We start from the raw sequence: 16,265 nt of genomic DNA, 5'->3' as shown, positions 1-16,265 counted from the left end.
ATTACTTATAATAGCCAAAAAGTGGCTGCAGTGAGCCAAGATCACACCACTGCACTCCAGCCTGGGCAACAGAGTGAGACCCTGTCTCAAAACAACAACAAAACAAACCAAAAGTAATGACTACTCTGCCTGCTTCTAGGAAGGCTTAGAAATAATAAAATTCCAAGTGGGAGTGACTCTAGGTAATGGGCTAGAACAATATGCTTCGCCCAGCTCTTGGAGTGGGCTAGAAAAATATCCAGCTGTTGCCCAGGCTGGAGTGCAGTGGTGTGATCTCGGCTCACTGCAACCCAAATGTCCTCCAACTGGCAAACAGATAAGTTACATATGACACAGACATATAATGGAATATTATTTAGCAATGAAAAGGGATGAACTACTCATATACGCTACACCTTTAAATCATTGTTAGTGAAACAAGCCATCCACAAAAGGCCACATATTATATGATTCCATTTATCCAAAACATCTAGAATAGTCAGATTTATAAACAGCAAATAGATTAATGGTTGTGTAGGAGTGGGCAAGCGGTGGAAGTATAGGAGGTGAATGCTAATCATTACGCAACTTCTGTTTTTTGAGACACTGTCATTCTGCCGTCTGGGCTAGAGTGCAGTGGTGCTGCCAAGGCTCACTGCAGCCTTGACCTCCTGGGCTCAGGTAATTCTTCCACCTCAGCCTTCCCAGCACCTGGACTACATGTGCACACCTCACACCCAGCTAATTGATTTTTGATTTTTTGTAGAAACAGGGTCTTACTATGCTACGCTGCCCAGGCTGGTCTTGAACTCTCGAGTTCAAGCAATCCCCCCCACGTCAGCCTCCCAAAGTGCTTGGATGACAGGCATGAGCCACTGTGCCTGGCTCAGAATTTCTTTTTGGGGTGATGAAAATGCTCTAAAATTAGATTACAGTGATTGTTGCATGCCTTTGTCATGTACTCAAAAGCTTTGAAAACCAAAGTTAAGGGGGTGCTACAAACTAGAGGATCTAATCACAGTCACAGAACAGCTGCCGATGCTTAGTGGCGAGACGCTGAAGCCTGAGGACTTTCACGTTGCCAGCTTTCTCCAAAGGAGAATTACGGTTTGGTAGGTGGAATGAGGGTCAGGTGGAAAAGCTGACGATGCAACTAACCTTAAGGACCGGGAGGACGAAGGGTGAAGACCAGGTCAGTGTGGAGAAAGGGAGGTTGTAGGGTAAGTTAGTGCTTCAAAGGAAAACAGCAACAAGCTTTTCTCTCCTCTCCTGAGATCCCGGTCAGCTTCACATGGGTGGCCCAGAGATCAGTCTCAGCCCCTCCCAGCACGGACGGGTCTTTGATGGCCGCCCTCTCTCCTCTAAAGGCAGATGCAAGCTACGTTTGTGTGGTAAGTGAATCCAGTTGTCTGAATTCTGATTTTGCAGCTCTACAGATTGGATTTAGTAGCACTGACCGGTTCCTGAACAGTAGAGGGCACTGTTAGCATGTAAAGTCTGGGCTGAGCCGCACAGGAGGAAGGGAAGTAGTTGGGTTAGAATCAGCCTTGCATGAGATTCTAACGCAATTAGATTAGCGTAACATAGTTTGGATTTTAGAACACAATTGCCGCATTCTTGAAGTCGTGGTTTGGCACACACACCACCGTATTAAATAAAACCGAACTCCAGCAGCACTGTTCATTCCTAGAAGGATGATTTATTTGGATAGTCTGGACATTCTTTGATCCAAGTATTAAATAAATGCCTACTATGCACACGATATTAGGCACTTTGATACCGTTTAAACCCATAAATTCAAGAATAGTGCTGCAAGCTGCTATTGAGAGCTTTAAAAATGAAAACCTGTCATCCATATGCACATTCACCAGTTGAACTCAGAATTCAGTAGAATTCTATTCAAGGATACAGTATCGTCAGGAAACATCTGATAGCGAAGGAGGGAAACTTATTGGCTTTTTAATCTAGTTTCCCTGCCAACTCAAATGTGTAAAAGTGTAATGATGGTTAAATTTATTCCGCGCACACTGTGTGCCTGGCACTGATCCGCGCCTTCCAACCTTGATACGAAAATGTGGTCTGTGCAGCAGCAGAGTCAGCGGACCCAGGAGCTTGTTAGAAATGCAGGTTCTCAGGGGACATCCCAGAATCTGCATTTAAAAGAGATCTATATACACATTAACGTTTCAGGACCACTCCTCTCCTATGTATTATCTTATTTAGTCCCCATAACAGAGGCACTATTATTATCTCAATTTTAAAATGGGAAACTGAGGCAAAGGAAAGTTCAGTAATTTGCCCAGTGCAAAGCTCAGATTCTTTACTCAGGCAAAACAGCTTCCGTGCCCCGCTATTAGGTTGATATCACTGCTTTTAAGGCCAAATCTGTAATCACTTTTGCACCAACCCAATAGTATTCATATCACCTCACTTTTCCTTTTTTTTTTTTTTTTTTTTTGAGACATAGTCTCACTCTGTTGCCAGGCTGGAGTGTAGTGGCACGATCTCGGCTCACTGTAACCTGCACTTTCCGGGTTCAAGCGATTCTCCTGCCTCAGCATCCTAAGTAACTGGGACTACAGGTGCATGCCACCACGCCCAGCTAATTTTTGTATTTTTAGTAGAGACAGGGTTTCACCATGTTGGCCAGGATGGTCTCAATCTCTTGATCTCTGATCCACCTGCCTCGGCCTTCCAAAGTGTTGGGATTACAGGCGTGAGCCACCATGCCCAGCTCCTCATTTTTCCATTTATTTGTATCTTCTCTATGCTTTCAGATGCATAAAATTGACATAATAAATGTGTCTATCTTACTATCGTATTAGTTAAATAGCCACTGTTATTTATTTATTTGTTTGTTTATTAGTTTTTGAGATGGAGCTCTCTTGTCACCCAGGCTGGAGTGCAGTGACGCAATCTCGTCTCACTGCAACTTCTGCCTCCTGGGTTCAAGTGACTCTCCTGCCTCAGCCTCCTCAGTAGCTGGGGTTACAGGCGTGCGCCACCACGCCTGGCTAATTTTTGTATTTTTAGTAGAGACAGGGTTTCACCATGTTGGCCAGGCTGTTGAACTCATGACCTCAAGTGAGCCACCCACTTCGGCCTCCTTAAGTGTTGAGATTACAGGCGTGAGCCACCGTGCTCCACCTATTTTTAACATTAATTTTTTGACAGGGTCTCACTTTGTTGCCCAGGCTGGAGTGCAGTGGTGAACATGGCTCATTGCAGCCTCAACCTCCTGGTCTCAAGCGATTCTCCCACTGTGGCCTCCTGAGTAGCTGGGACCACAGGTGTGCACCATCACCCCAGCTATTTTTAAATTTTTTTTATAAAGTCACAGTTTCTCTATATTGCCCAGGCTGGTCTGGAACTCCTGGCCTCAAGCAATCCTCCTGCTTGGCCTCCCAAAGCGTTGGGATTACAGGTTTGGGCCACTGCAGCCAGCTCCCTGTTGTATTTAAATGCAGTTGAAATCTTTAAAGTGAAAATACTGTTTGTGGGTAAGTTATACAAAGTAAAATCTAAGGATTTTTTCCTTGGGAGTACTTTCCTTACCACAAGTACTGTTTACCACAATTGTGTTTTTATGTCTCCCGTAAACACACCAGACACACTCCTACCCCAGGGCCTCAGCACTGCCCCACATAGTCGTATGTCCAGCTCTTTCACTTCCTTCAAGTCTTTGTTGAAATAATACAATATCTGGAAGCCTTCCTTTACTACCTACTTGAAAATGTAACTATCTGTTTCTAAGAAGATTCAGAAAGAAGATGTGTTTCCCCAAAACTGGAGCAAAAAAGGTGGTTTCTATTTTTGTTTGAGACAGGGTCTCATTCTGTTGACTAGCCTGGAGTGGAGTGGTGCAATTTCCGCTCGCCGCAGCCTTGACCTCCTGGGCACAATTGATTCTCCCATCTCAGCCTCCCCAGTAGCTGGGACTACAGGCGTGCACCACCACGCCTGGCTAATTTTTGTATTTTTTTGTAGAGATGGGGGGTTTCGTCATGTTGCTTAGCCTGGTCTCAAACTCCTGGGCTCAAGCAATCCACCTGCCTCAGCCTCTCAAACTGCTAGGGTTACAGACTTGAGCCATCCAGTTACAAAGAAGGTTTTTTTTTTTTTCTTTTTTTTTGAGACAGAGTCTCACAGTCTCGCCAGGCACCAGGCTGGAGTGCAGTGGTGCGATCTCGGCTCACAGCAACCTCCGCCTCCCGGGTTCAAGCAATTCTCCTGCCTCAGCCTCCCGAGTAGTTGGGACTACAGGTGCGTGCCACCATGCCCAGCTAATTAGTAGAGACGGGGTTTCACCATGTTGGCCAGGATGGTCTCCATCTCTTGACCTCGTGATCCGCCCGCCTGAGCCTCCCAAAGTCCGGGGATTACAGGCGTCAGGCGTGAGCCACCGCGCCTGGCCGACAAAGAAGGTTTTAAAAGCCAAGAGGCCATGCGCAAAGAAGTCCATGGTTAAAAGAAAAAAAGATCCACATATTTTCCACCTTTGAGTGACCCAAAACACTGACTTCGAAGGCAGGCCGTGTACCTTCAGACGCGTTCTCCAGAAAGAAGAACAACCATTGTGCCACTGTCAGTTTGCCCCTGATTTCCCAGTGCTCCATAAAGAAGGTGGAAGGCACCAGCACATGGTGCTTACTGCGTGGCAAGATGTGAAGAAGCTCTGGGACCCTGACATGGCCAAGGTCAACTCGCTTGGGAAGAAGAAGGCATACTTTAGACTAGACCTACCGTGATGCGTTAAGTGTTGCCAACAAAACTGGGACAGTGTAAATGGATTCCAGCTCACCAAGTCTAAATATATTGAGGTTTTCCGCCATCCAAGAAAAGAAATGACATCCATATCCTCCCCAACACAAACACACACACACTTTATCTTCCTTCTGCTTTTTCTCAGTAGCACTTTTTACCATCCAATATATATATTTATTTGACTATTGTTTATTTTTCCATGAGAATATAAATTCCCATAAGGATGGGAATTTTTGTTGATTTTGCTCACTGTGTACCCCTCTCCACCCCCAGCTCTTACAAAATTCCCTGGCACAATACAGATGTGCTATGACATTTGTTGAATGAAAAAATAAATTGTTCTTACCTGACTGTAAACTTCTTAAGAGCACTTTGGAGGCCAAGGCGGGCGGATCACCTGAGGTTGGGAGTTCAAGACCAGCCTGGGTAACAAGAGCGAAACTCCGTCTCAAAAAAAAAAAAAAAAAGATGTTAGGCCATGTTTTAGTCGATTCGATATCTCAAAAACTTAGCAGTGTAATTCAAGAAAACACTTTTTTTTGTTTATTGAAATGGAATTTTCTTATGCAGATCATACATATCAAAGTTTAAATTGTGGGTGGGTGTGGTGGCTCACGCTTGTAATCCCAGCACTTTGGGAGGCCAAGGTGGGTAGATCATGAGGTCAGGATTTCGAGACCAGCCTCGCCAAGATGGTGAAACCCTGTCTCTACTAAAAATACAAAATTAGCCGGGTGTGATGGCAGGTGCAGTAATCCCAGCTACTCGGAAGGCTGAGGTAGAGAATTGCTTGAACCTGGGAGGCGGAGATTTCAGTAATTGTGCCTTTCTTGAGACAGCAAGACTCTGTCTCAAGAAAAAAAAAAGAAAGAAAGTTAAAATTATATATGTTGTTGATGTCACTGGTGTCTTTTCATTCTGTTCAGAAATGATCAGATCAAAAATTTGGACACTGTACCACAATTCATAAGAGAAGCCCACTCTAGCTGAAATAATGGATAATTACATGTTACACATTTCATATATATAGCTTTAGAGAATTTCACACTTGATTGGAAATTTTTATTTGATATATACAGATTATATTTTATTTTTAATTTTTATTTTATTTTTTATTTATTATATTTATTTTTTATTTTTATAGAGACGGGGTTTCTCCATGTTGGCCAGGCTGGTCTCGAACTCCTGACCTCAGGTGATCCACCCGCCTCGGCCTCCCAAAGTGCTGGGATTACAGGCATGAGCCACTGCACCGGCCTTAAATTTTTTTTGTAGAGATGGGGTCTTTCCATGTTGCCCAGGCTAGTCTTGAACTCCTGGGCTCAAGTGATCTGCCTGCCTCAGTCTCCCAATATGCTGGGATGACAGGCCTGCGCCACTATGCCTGGCCATATACACTTTAGTAGCTCATAAAGATATCACTTTTTATTTAAAGCTATTGAGTTGCTTTTTTTTTTTTTTTTTTTGATACAGAGTCTTGCTCTATCACCCAGGCTGCTGGAGTGCAGTGGCACAATCTTGGCTCACTGCAACCTCTGCCGCCCAGGTTCAAGAAATTCTCCTGTCTCAGCCTCCCGAGTAGCTGGGACTACAGGTGCACACCACCATGCCTGGCTAATTTTTGTATTCTTAGTAGAGACGGGGTTTCCCCATGTTGGCCAGGCAGGTCTTAAACTCCTGACCTCAAGTGATCCACCTGCTTCAGCCTCCCAAAGTGCTGGGATTACTTTGGGAGGTGTGAGCCATCGTGCCTAGCCAAAAGCTATCATTTGATGTAGCAGTTGCTAAGGTAACCACCTTAATAAGCAATTAAGCATGTGAAATTATGGAACTCATCCATGTGTAAATTTCAAGTCCAGTAGTCCAGAAACAGGCATATCAATCACCTGCGAAAACCCAAGTTTCTCTAAAATAATGGGAAATAATTATTTTCACAACTCAAAATAAAGAGCTTAAAATGCAAATGCATCATTAGCATAATACTTTAAGATAAATGAATTTTATTCCTAAATGGTGTATAAATGCAAATAAGCACTGATCTTTCCCATTACTGGTAATATAGAAAGAAGAGAAAGAAGTAACAGTCCAATTTAACACACATTTACTGAGAGTGTAACGTGTATTAAATAAGTGGTTTTCAAATTTTGTGACTGTGACCTTTGTAAGAATTGCAATTTATATTGCAGCCCTGTATGTAAGTACATATGTATAACTAAAGCAGTGTTATAAAATAAAACATGTACTAGCTAATAAAAAAAAAACAAAACAGACATATCATTATTTTTATGTTTAAAAATGAAACATTTGAGTCATATGGAGGGCTCAAAAATATCAAGTCCCATTTATTACTAGAATGTCTGATTTTTCATTTGAAGTCTTGTGGGAGTTTGGACAGTGCTATTGAAAATAGTTTTTTTCTACCTCCTGAGTTTTTTTTTTTTTTTGAGACGGAGTTTTGCTCTTGTTACCCAGGCTGGGGTGCAATGGCGCGATCTCGGCTCACCGCAACCTCCGCCTCCTGGGTTCAAGCAATTCTCCTGCCTCAGCCTTCCGAGTAGCTGGGACTACAGGCATGAGCCACCATGCCCAGCTAATTTTTGTATTTTTTAGTAGAGACGGGGTTTCACTTTGTTGACCAAGATGGTCTCGATCTCTTGACCTCGTGATGCACCCACCTCAGCCTCCCAAAGTGCTGGGATTATAGGTGTAAGCCACTGCGCCCAGCCCCTCTCCTGAGTTTCAAATCAATAAAGAAGACATCAAAGTATGTCAGAGAGAGACAAATCATCATCCTGTGATTTGTAAAACTGAATTGAAGATAATAGCTTGAATATTTGGCCATAATCTGGTCTATTCCAAGTCTAGATCACGGGAGACTTATCTAGGGGAGATTCTGCATACTCATTTACTCAAAAAAGATGCACTCTTTTGAGTGTATTGATATGCTTTGAGCCCCAGTTGTGGGGCTAGAGGAATAGACTTTATAGGAGGCAAGCTGAGCCTGAAGTCTACATGCCTACCAGAGGAAAGTGCGAGATGAATGCATAAAACACAACCATCTTACAGTCATCTGAAAAAAGGAAAAAGCTAAATCATGCTAACTCAGATATTCTTCCTGATTCACAAACAAAGAAGGGCCCCCCTCATCTTCCGGGGAGAATCAAAGTTGAGGGAAGAAAAAGACAGGGGAATGATCTCTCCCGATTACTTTTTTTTTTTTTTTTTGGTGGAGATGGGGTCTTGCTATGTTGCCCAGGCTGGGTTTTTTTGAGACAGAGTCTCACTCTGCAGCCAAGCTGGAGTGCAGTAACACAATATTTCTCACTGCAACCTCTGCTTCCTGGGTTCAAGCGATTCTCCTGCCTCAGCCTCCCAAGTAGATGGGACTATAGGCCCCTGCCACCACACCTGGCTAATTTTTGTATTTTTAGTAGAGACAGGGTTTCACCACATTGGCTAGGCTGGTTTTGAACTCTTGACCTCAAGTGATCAAAAAAAGAAAAGAAAAAAAAAGAGGCCAAGAGCTGGGGGAAGGAATAAGAGATCCAAAAGAAGAGGGGAATATACCACATTTTACGTAGGAGGAGTAGCTTTTTTGAATCATGGAGTTGAGGTATGGTTATGCCAAGGGAGAACAGGGTTCAGAAAAGCTTTAGCAGAGAATGCAAGAGGAGAGCAGTGAAAGTTCAGCCTGAAGAAGGAGAAGCAGAGACCCGCTTTTTATTGCAAGGACGATGAAGAATCGTTTTCAACATTTACAGAATGATGGGGAAACATAATCGTTTTACATTTAGAAGGCTCACTCTGGCTATAGAGTGGAAAATGGCTAGAAAGGTGAAATCCTGAAGGAAGGGACACAGTGAGCGGTCTTTTGAAGGAAAAGAAGATGCAACTTGAACTGTGATGGTGGCAGGAGCATAATGAGGAGTGGGAAGACTGTGAGATGCTTCCTAGGCAGTGTTTGCAGGACTTGGTTATTCCACAGAGGTGAAAGATAAGGGAGAAAGGAATGGAAGGTTGCTGCTAATTTGTCATAATACAGAACTTTGAGCATGTTGTAGCTTTTGAATAAATGTAAGCCCCAGATTAACCAAATTAAAATAGGAAAGTGGAATCTTTTCTATTTTCCAAAAAGCTCCCAGGAAACAAAATTATGCCTGTAACTTTAGTCTTTAGCTATTGTGCTGTTTCTTTTTTTTAACCGTTTTGAGTGATCCTTATAAATACACAAATGCTGGTGCAAACAGGGAATATGAAAACCAAGTTAGAGGTTGTGACTGCTGGCATTCCAAGGCAACCCAGATGGTGTGTCTGACAATAGAGCAGTTTCTCTCCATCTACTGTTGCTTCCCACCTAGACTACTAGGACAGCTTCCCAAGCAGTCTTGCAGCTTCCAGTCTTGTCTTTTCCAATCGTCCCCTCCATCATTGCAGCGCAACCATAATAGTTTTTCTTTTTTTTTCTTTTTTTTTTTTTTGAGACGGAGTTTCGCTCTTGTTACCCAGGCTGGAGTGCAATGGTGCGATCTCGGCTCACCGCAGCCTCCGCCTCCTGGGTTCAGGCAATTCTCCTGCCTCAGCCTCCTGAGTAGCTGCGATTACAGGCACGCGCCACCATGCCCAGCTAATTTTTTGTATTTTTAGTAGAGATGGGGTTTCACCATGTTGACCGGGATGGTCTCGATCTCTTGACCTCATGATCCACCCGCCTCAGCCTCCCAAAGTGCTGGGATTACAGGCGTGAGCCACCACACTTGACAATAGTTTTTAAAAAGGCACATCTCAGACTGTCATCACCTTTATATAAAACTTTCCAATGGCTTCCTATTGCCATAAGGACAAAGTTCAGACCCGCAACATGGTTGTTTCTGCATAATTTGGCCCCTGCCTGCCTGCCTGCTTGATTTCTTACTACTCTGTACCTTACATGATGCGCCAGCCACACTGAACCGTCTGTCCTCAGTTCCTTTAACAATCTGTGCTCGCTCTCTTACCTCTTGGTTCTCTTTTACCGCATCTTTCTTTGCCTACTTGTGTTTCAGGTCCTGCCTTAGACTTTGCTTCCTCTGGAAAGCCTCCCTGACCTTTTAGATCTGGGTTAGGGACCTCCTTTTGTGTAGCATCCTCATATGCCTTGTGTCAATCAATTTAATGGGGCCCAGCTTACTTTTAATCTGGTTTGGTCCAGGGATAGATTTTAGACTTTCAGAAAGAGCGAATGGACTGTGTTTCTGTAACCAAGTATCCCCATTTTCCTACGAGATAATTTAATTATGTTATTACTTTCTCTTCCCTTCCTTTTTCCCCTGTTCCTGGTAGCCTAGTTAGTCCTTTAGAAATGCAAATATAACCTTTCAGCTCCCCTCACCAGACATTCCCTACAGGGCGAGTTATCTAACTGTGGCTCCAGGAGGGCTCTCTCCTGACAGTCAATTTGCAAAGTAAAGCAAGCCCCCAGGACAAGATCATCTAACTGTGGCTCTAACAGGGCTCTCGCCTGACAATCAATTTGCAAAGTAAAGCAAGCCCCCAGGGAGCTCTCATCTCCGGGGGTCACCTCAGAAGTTGCATCCACTTGGCCACTTTTACAACTTATTTCTGCTCAGGAAGGTGCCAACTCAACCGCCTGGTAGATAACCACCTGGAAGCAGTGGCTGGAGCACCGCCTTTGCTCACGTCCTCCCCTCCCTTATAAAAATTCGCACTTTCTGCTCCAAAGGTGAAGTGGCACATTTAAAGGCAGGAAGCTTCCTGCCCCTTCCCCCAGGCTAGCTTGGGAATGAATTCACTTTTGTTGTAACAGACTTCACTTTTGTTAATTAAACTCTATATGCAGTTACATGTTCTTCAAATAGCCCTAAAGGGATATGGATTCTCTTACTTGTTGGGTGATATGAAGCTGCTATATAGCAAGTGGCCAGTATGTGCTCCATGGTGATTCTAGTTTGCCAAAAGACGATTAGTCTGAAGACAGAGTTAGGTACTTCTGTGACTGCTAAGGAAGTGAACAGGGAATCGGGTCTTACAAGAAGGCTGACCCACGTCCACTGGATAGAAGAATGGACGGCCAACCCCCAGAGCTCCCATATGAAGTTGTACTCCATGTTTTCAGCCTGGAATTTTTTGTTCATAGCCTGTAACACAGAAGGCAAGCCTGGATAATTTCTTTTTCTTTTTTTCCTTTTTTCTTTCTTTCTTTCTTTCTTTTTTTTTTGAGATGGAATCTCGCTCTGTTGCCCAGGCTGGAGTGCAATAGCATGCTTTCAGCTCACTGTAAACTCCGCCTCCCAGGTTCAAGCGATTCTCCTGTCTCAGCCTCCAGAGTAACTGGGATTACAGGCACGTGGCACCACGCCTGGCTAATTTTGGTATTTTTAGTAGAGACAGGGTTTCACCATGTTGGTCAGGCTGGTCTCAAACTCCTGGCCTTGTGATCTGCCCACCTCAGCCTCCCAAAGTGCTGGGATTACAGGCATGAGCCACTGCACCCGGCTGACAATATATTCTCCTTTCCTTTTCTTTTTTTTTTTTTTTGAGACAGAGTCTCACTCTGTCGCCAGGCACTAGGCTGGAGTACAGTGGTGTGATTTCAGCTCACTACAACTTCCGCCTCCCGGGTTCAAACAATTCGCCTGCCTCAGCCTCCCGAGTAGCTGGGACTACGGGCATGCACCACCACGCCCAGCTAATTTTTGTATTTTAGTGGAGATGGGGTTTCACTATGTTGGCCAGGATGGTCTCAATCTCTTGACCTCGTGATCCACCCACCTCAGCCTCCCAAAGTGTTGGGATTACAGGCATGAGCCACTGCACTTGGCCCCTTTTCTTTTCTTTCATTTTTTTGAGACAGAGTCACACTCTGCTGCCCAGGCTGGAGTGTAGTGGTGTGATCTGTCTCCCGAGTCGCTGGGATTACAGGCATGCCCCACCACACCCAGCTAATTTTTTTGTATTTTTAGTAGAGACAGAGTTTCGCCATGTTGGCCAGGCTGGTCTCGAACTCCTGACCTCAAGTCCTCTGCCCGCCTCAGCTTCCCAAAGTCCTGGGATTACAGGTGTGAGCCACCGTGCCTGGCCTTTCAATGAGGAGAACTTAACAGACTGTGACATTGAGGAAAAGGACTACTGAGGCCTGCAGAGGAGCTGCCATAAATAGCATTAGCCACATTGACAGTAGGACAGGTGTCTGAGCCACATGGCTTGAGGCTGCCTCAGTTTCAGCAGGCAGCTACACCAAGCCTCTGGCTTAAATATTAATAGTACCAACAATAGCACAGTGATTCCAGAGCAATGAGCTGTTGGGGCAGCCGCTGTGATGCAGCCCTGTTGAGGGATACTTGCCTGAGTTCCCACTGAGAAGGCAAGCTACTTCCAGGACATGGTTGGGACACGTTAGAAGGACTTTGCAGCGTATTTCCATATGTATCAGGGAGAAACAATGTATTGAAAGATGATTCTCAAAGGCAGAACTTCACAAACTTTTTAACATCTTGGCACATATTGCATAGCACATTTAGATAAACTGAAGATTCTGCTCATAGCCAGCGATAGCCATCTTGGGAGCTCAGGCTGATTCAAGCTCCATTTGATTATCCAAGTGCTGAGGGATTCAATACTGAGAGCAGGGCAACCCATTTGGGCACATCAGTTAGAAAACTGTGCTTAGGCCGGGCGCGGTGGTTCACACCTGTAATCCCAGCACTATGGGAGGCCGAGGTGGGTGGAATATGAGGTCAGTAGTTCGAAACCAGCCTGGCCAAGATTGTGGAACCCTATCTCTACTAAAAATACAAAAATTAGCTGGAAAACATAAGCAAAACTCCAGCTCAAAAACAAAAAGCTGTGCCTAATGAACTCAGTAAATTATTTGTGGGAAGACGATTATAAAAAAAAATCAAGGATATTTTCAGCAAAGCAGATTCTAAAATTTGTTTAAATTTTTTCTTTTTTGGAAACTCTACTTACCTTGGAGGTAACACTTTTTTAAAAGAGATGAGTAGGCTGGGTGTGGTGGCTCACGCCTGTAATCCCAGCACTTTGGGAGGCCAAGGTGGGCAGATCACAAGGCCAAGAGTTTGAGACTAGCCTGACTAATATGGTGAAACCCCATCTCTACTAAAAATACAAAAATTAGCCAGGTGTGGTGGCACATGCCTATAATCCCATTGACTCAGGAGGCTGAAGCAAGAGAATTGCTTGAACCCAGGAGGTCGAGGTTGCAGTGGGCCAAGATCGTGCCACTGAACTCCAGCCTGGGCGACAGAGCGAGACTCCATCTTGAGAAAAAGAAAAAAACCAGGAGGCAGAGGTTGCGGTGAACCGAGATTGTGGTGAGGAAGGAGACCCTGGCATCTGGGATCACCTGCCCCTTGACTTCCACACTGCATTTCAATAGAAGAAAAGGCTGGCCGACTGGCGCCTCCTAAATCACCTTCCTGTAAATAGCAGGCATGGTTTGGGGGAGTCTCTCCAGAAGACATTGTTTTTACTTAAACAAGATCAAACCCCCACCCCACTCCTCCATCGACCAAGACCTTTTCATATGTGATTTCTAAAGCTGTAAACCCAAGAGCCTTTCATATGTGATTTCTAAAGCTGTAAACCCAAGACCCTTTCACTGGTAATTTCTAAGGCTGTAAACCTAAGATTTCATGTGTAATATCTAGAGTATAAACCTATATGAAGGCAGAGCTTCTCTTTGTTAGGCAAGCTTGGTCATTTAGACAAATTGTCACCTGGCTCCTGGCCGTAATAATAAAAAACACGTCTTCCTTCCCCGTTCCGTGTTCGAGAGGTTTGCGTCTCTCGGCCGCTCCTGCTTCAGTACCATTGTACTCCAGCCTGCGCAACAAGAGCGAAACTCCGTCTCAAAAAAAGAAGATGAGTAAAAAATTTTACAGAGCAGTCTTAGCCATATTTCTATACCTCAAGAACTTTCCAGAGTGGAACCATGGCTAATGATTAGAAAGTGAGAGGGGGCCTCTCCTCCCTGAAACCTGCCCTTCTAGACCAAACTCAATAGTTAGATGGAGAGTCTGTCAAATGGAAAGAACCACCCAGCATGAAAACAACGGGCCCATCAAATATGCTTTAAGGGATGACCTTCACTGTAGCCAGCTTCTCTCAGGTCTCCAAGGTAAGGAAGGAGAGCTGGAAGTACTAGCATATAAGAGAATCCTGCGATTCTGCAAGTCAAGGAGGAGAATCATTCGCAGAAGGGTAGAAATAACTGGTTTAGAGGTGGTGTCAAGAAGAACAGGTACTGAACTTCTACTGTTCCCCCTCCTTTCAGAGCCTCTGAGAAGGTTCAGTGCCACCTGCTTCCTGACCAGTGTCAAATTCAGGTCATTACAGTCCCTGAACACTCCCTCCTCCATGCCATCACCACCTTCTGTCTTGTGGCCTGATATTGACATTTTGCCTAAAATCCAACTGGAGTCTGTGGATTTTCTGACAAGAAAAATTTTAATATAGGCTGGGCACAGCAGCTCATGCCTGTAATCCCAGCACTTTGGGAGGCTGAGGCGGGTGGATCACGAGGTCAGGAGTTCGAGACCAGCCTAACCAACATGGTGAAACCCCATCTCTACTAAAAATACAAAAATTAGCCAGGCGTGGTGGTGGGCACCTGTAATCCCACCTACTCGGGAGGCTGAGGCAGGAGAATGGCTTGAACCCAGGAGGCGGAGGTTGCAGTGAACCAAGATCATGCCATTGTACTCTGGCCTAGGCAACGAGAGTGAAACTCCATCTCAAAAAAAAAAAAATTAATATAAATACTAGATAGTATAACATGTCAATAAGCAATGGTTTTCAAGCAGATGAAATATGCTGTCCTCATCATGGAACTATGGTCCTGAAGAGGCTTCACCCTTGAGTTGCAAAATCTCCTTAGAGGAAATTCTTCTGAAAGAGCGTTGTAACTGCGCTGGGACATCTGTTTTCATAGGAGGCCAAGGGAGCAGGTGCATGAGCAGCTGAGAGTCGATTTCGTGTTTACAGTGTAAACCCTCCATGGTTCACACTCCTCCAGACCCGGATTCTGGCCAAAGAGCATAAAGATGAGTCATCAAAGACGAATAAAGGAAAAACAAAGGGGAAATGAAGCAATATAATGGAGCAAAAAGAAATTAAATCAATACAACCAAAAATAACTAAAATGGGACTCATAGGAGATTAATGAGGAGAACGGCTCCCCATTAGGATGGCTAGAGTCAATCTTTCCCAATTCAACTTTAAGAATTAAAAAATGAGATATGTTGGAAGGCACGTTTCCAATGTCTAATAAAATTTAGAATACTCATACCTTTTGACCAAAAAAGATACTTCTTAGGACTTATTAATATATACCTATGTAAGAGAAGCAGAGATACATTTAATAAGATGAAGGTACAGCCAGGCGTGGTGGCTGAGGCAAGAGAATTGCTTGAGTCCAGAAGTTTGAGACCAGCCTACACAATATGACAAAACCCCCATCTCTACAAAAAAATATGGAGATTTTCTTTAATTATTAATTTCTAGAGATGGAGGTCTTACTATGTTGCCCAGGCTGCTCTGGTTTAGAAGTGGTGCCAAGAAGAGTAAGAGGCTGAGGTGCCAAGAAGTACTAAACTTCTACTGTTTTTTTTTCTTTGAGGCAGTCTCACTTTTGTCGCCCAGGCTAGAGTGCAGTCACACAATCTCGGCTCACTGCAACCTCTACCTCCCAGGTTCAAGCGATTCTCCTGCCTCGGCCTCCCGAGTAGCTGGGACGACAGGTGCCCGCCACCACGTCTGGCTAATTTTTGTATGGTCAGGCTGGTCTTGAACTCCTGACCTTGTGATCTGCCTACCTCAGCCTCCCAAAGTGTTGGAATTACAGGTGTGAGCCACCACGCCTGGCTTGTTTTGTTTTTGTTTTTGTTTTTGTTTTTGTTTTTGAGACAGAGTTTCGCTTTTGTTGCCCAGGCTGGAATGCAATGGCGTGATCTCAGCTCATCAAAACCTCTGCCTCCTGGGTTCAAGCGATTCTCCTGCCTCAGCCTCCCAAGTAGCTGGGATTACAGGCGCCCACCACCATGCCTGGCTAATTTTTTGTATTTTTAGTAGAGACGGAGTTTCACCACGTTGGCCAGGCTGGTCTTGAACTCCTGACCTCGTGATCCACCTGCCTCGGTCTCCCAAAGTGTTGGGATTACAGGTGTGAGCCACTGCGCCTGGCCTCAATCTGTAACTATTATGACAAATAGTTAAATATTGTCCAAATTGTCACAGATTTGGCCAGTGGGAGTTCCTTCAAACTGACTCCTATGTCCTTTTGATATGTACCCTTAAATCTTTTTGTTTTCCTTTTAGACACAGGGTCTTGCTATGTCGCCCAGGCTGGAATGGAGTGGTTATTCACAGACACCCTCCCATGACTAATCAGCATGGATATTTGATCTGATCTATTTCCAGTCTGAGCCAGTTCACCCCTCCTTATGTAACCTGGTGGTCCTCTGCTCCCAAGAGGTAACCATACTGATGCCAAACTTAGCACAGTC

General features: G+C 44.5%; 1 protein-coding gene across 1 annotated transcript in view; it reads left to right on the top strand.

Moving 5' to 3' along the window:
* Positions 1-1,217: 1,217 nt before the first annotated feature.
* TPD52 (tumor protein D52) overlaps positions 1,218-16,265 on the top strand; it is a 296,902-nt gene continuing 281,854 nt past the window's right edge. Inside the window, exon 1 of the mRNA XM_012450941.3 lies at positions 1,218-1,370. Within this exon, the coding sequence (XP_012306364.1) occupies positions 1,271-1,370 (100 nt within the window). The 5' untranslated portion in view covers positions 1,218-1,270. The remainder of the gene's footprint in view (positions 1,371-16,265) is intronic.

The sequence above is a fragment of the Aotus nancymaae genome, unplaced genomic scaffold, assembly GCF_030222135.1.
Source record: "Aotus nancymaae isolate 86718 unplaced genomic scaffold, 86718_ANA_hifiasm-v0.15.2.pri h1tg000036l, whole genome shotgun sequence".
Lineage (NCBI taxonomy): Eukaryota > Metazoa > Chordata > Mammalia > Primates > Aotidae > Aotus > Aotus nancymaae.
The sequence above is the reverse complement of the archived record's forward strand: the minus strand, read 5'-3'. Positions and strand labels throughout refer to the sequence as shown.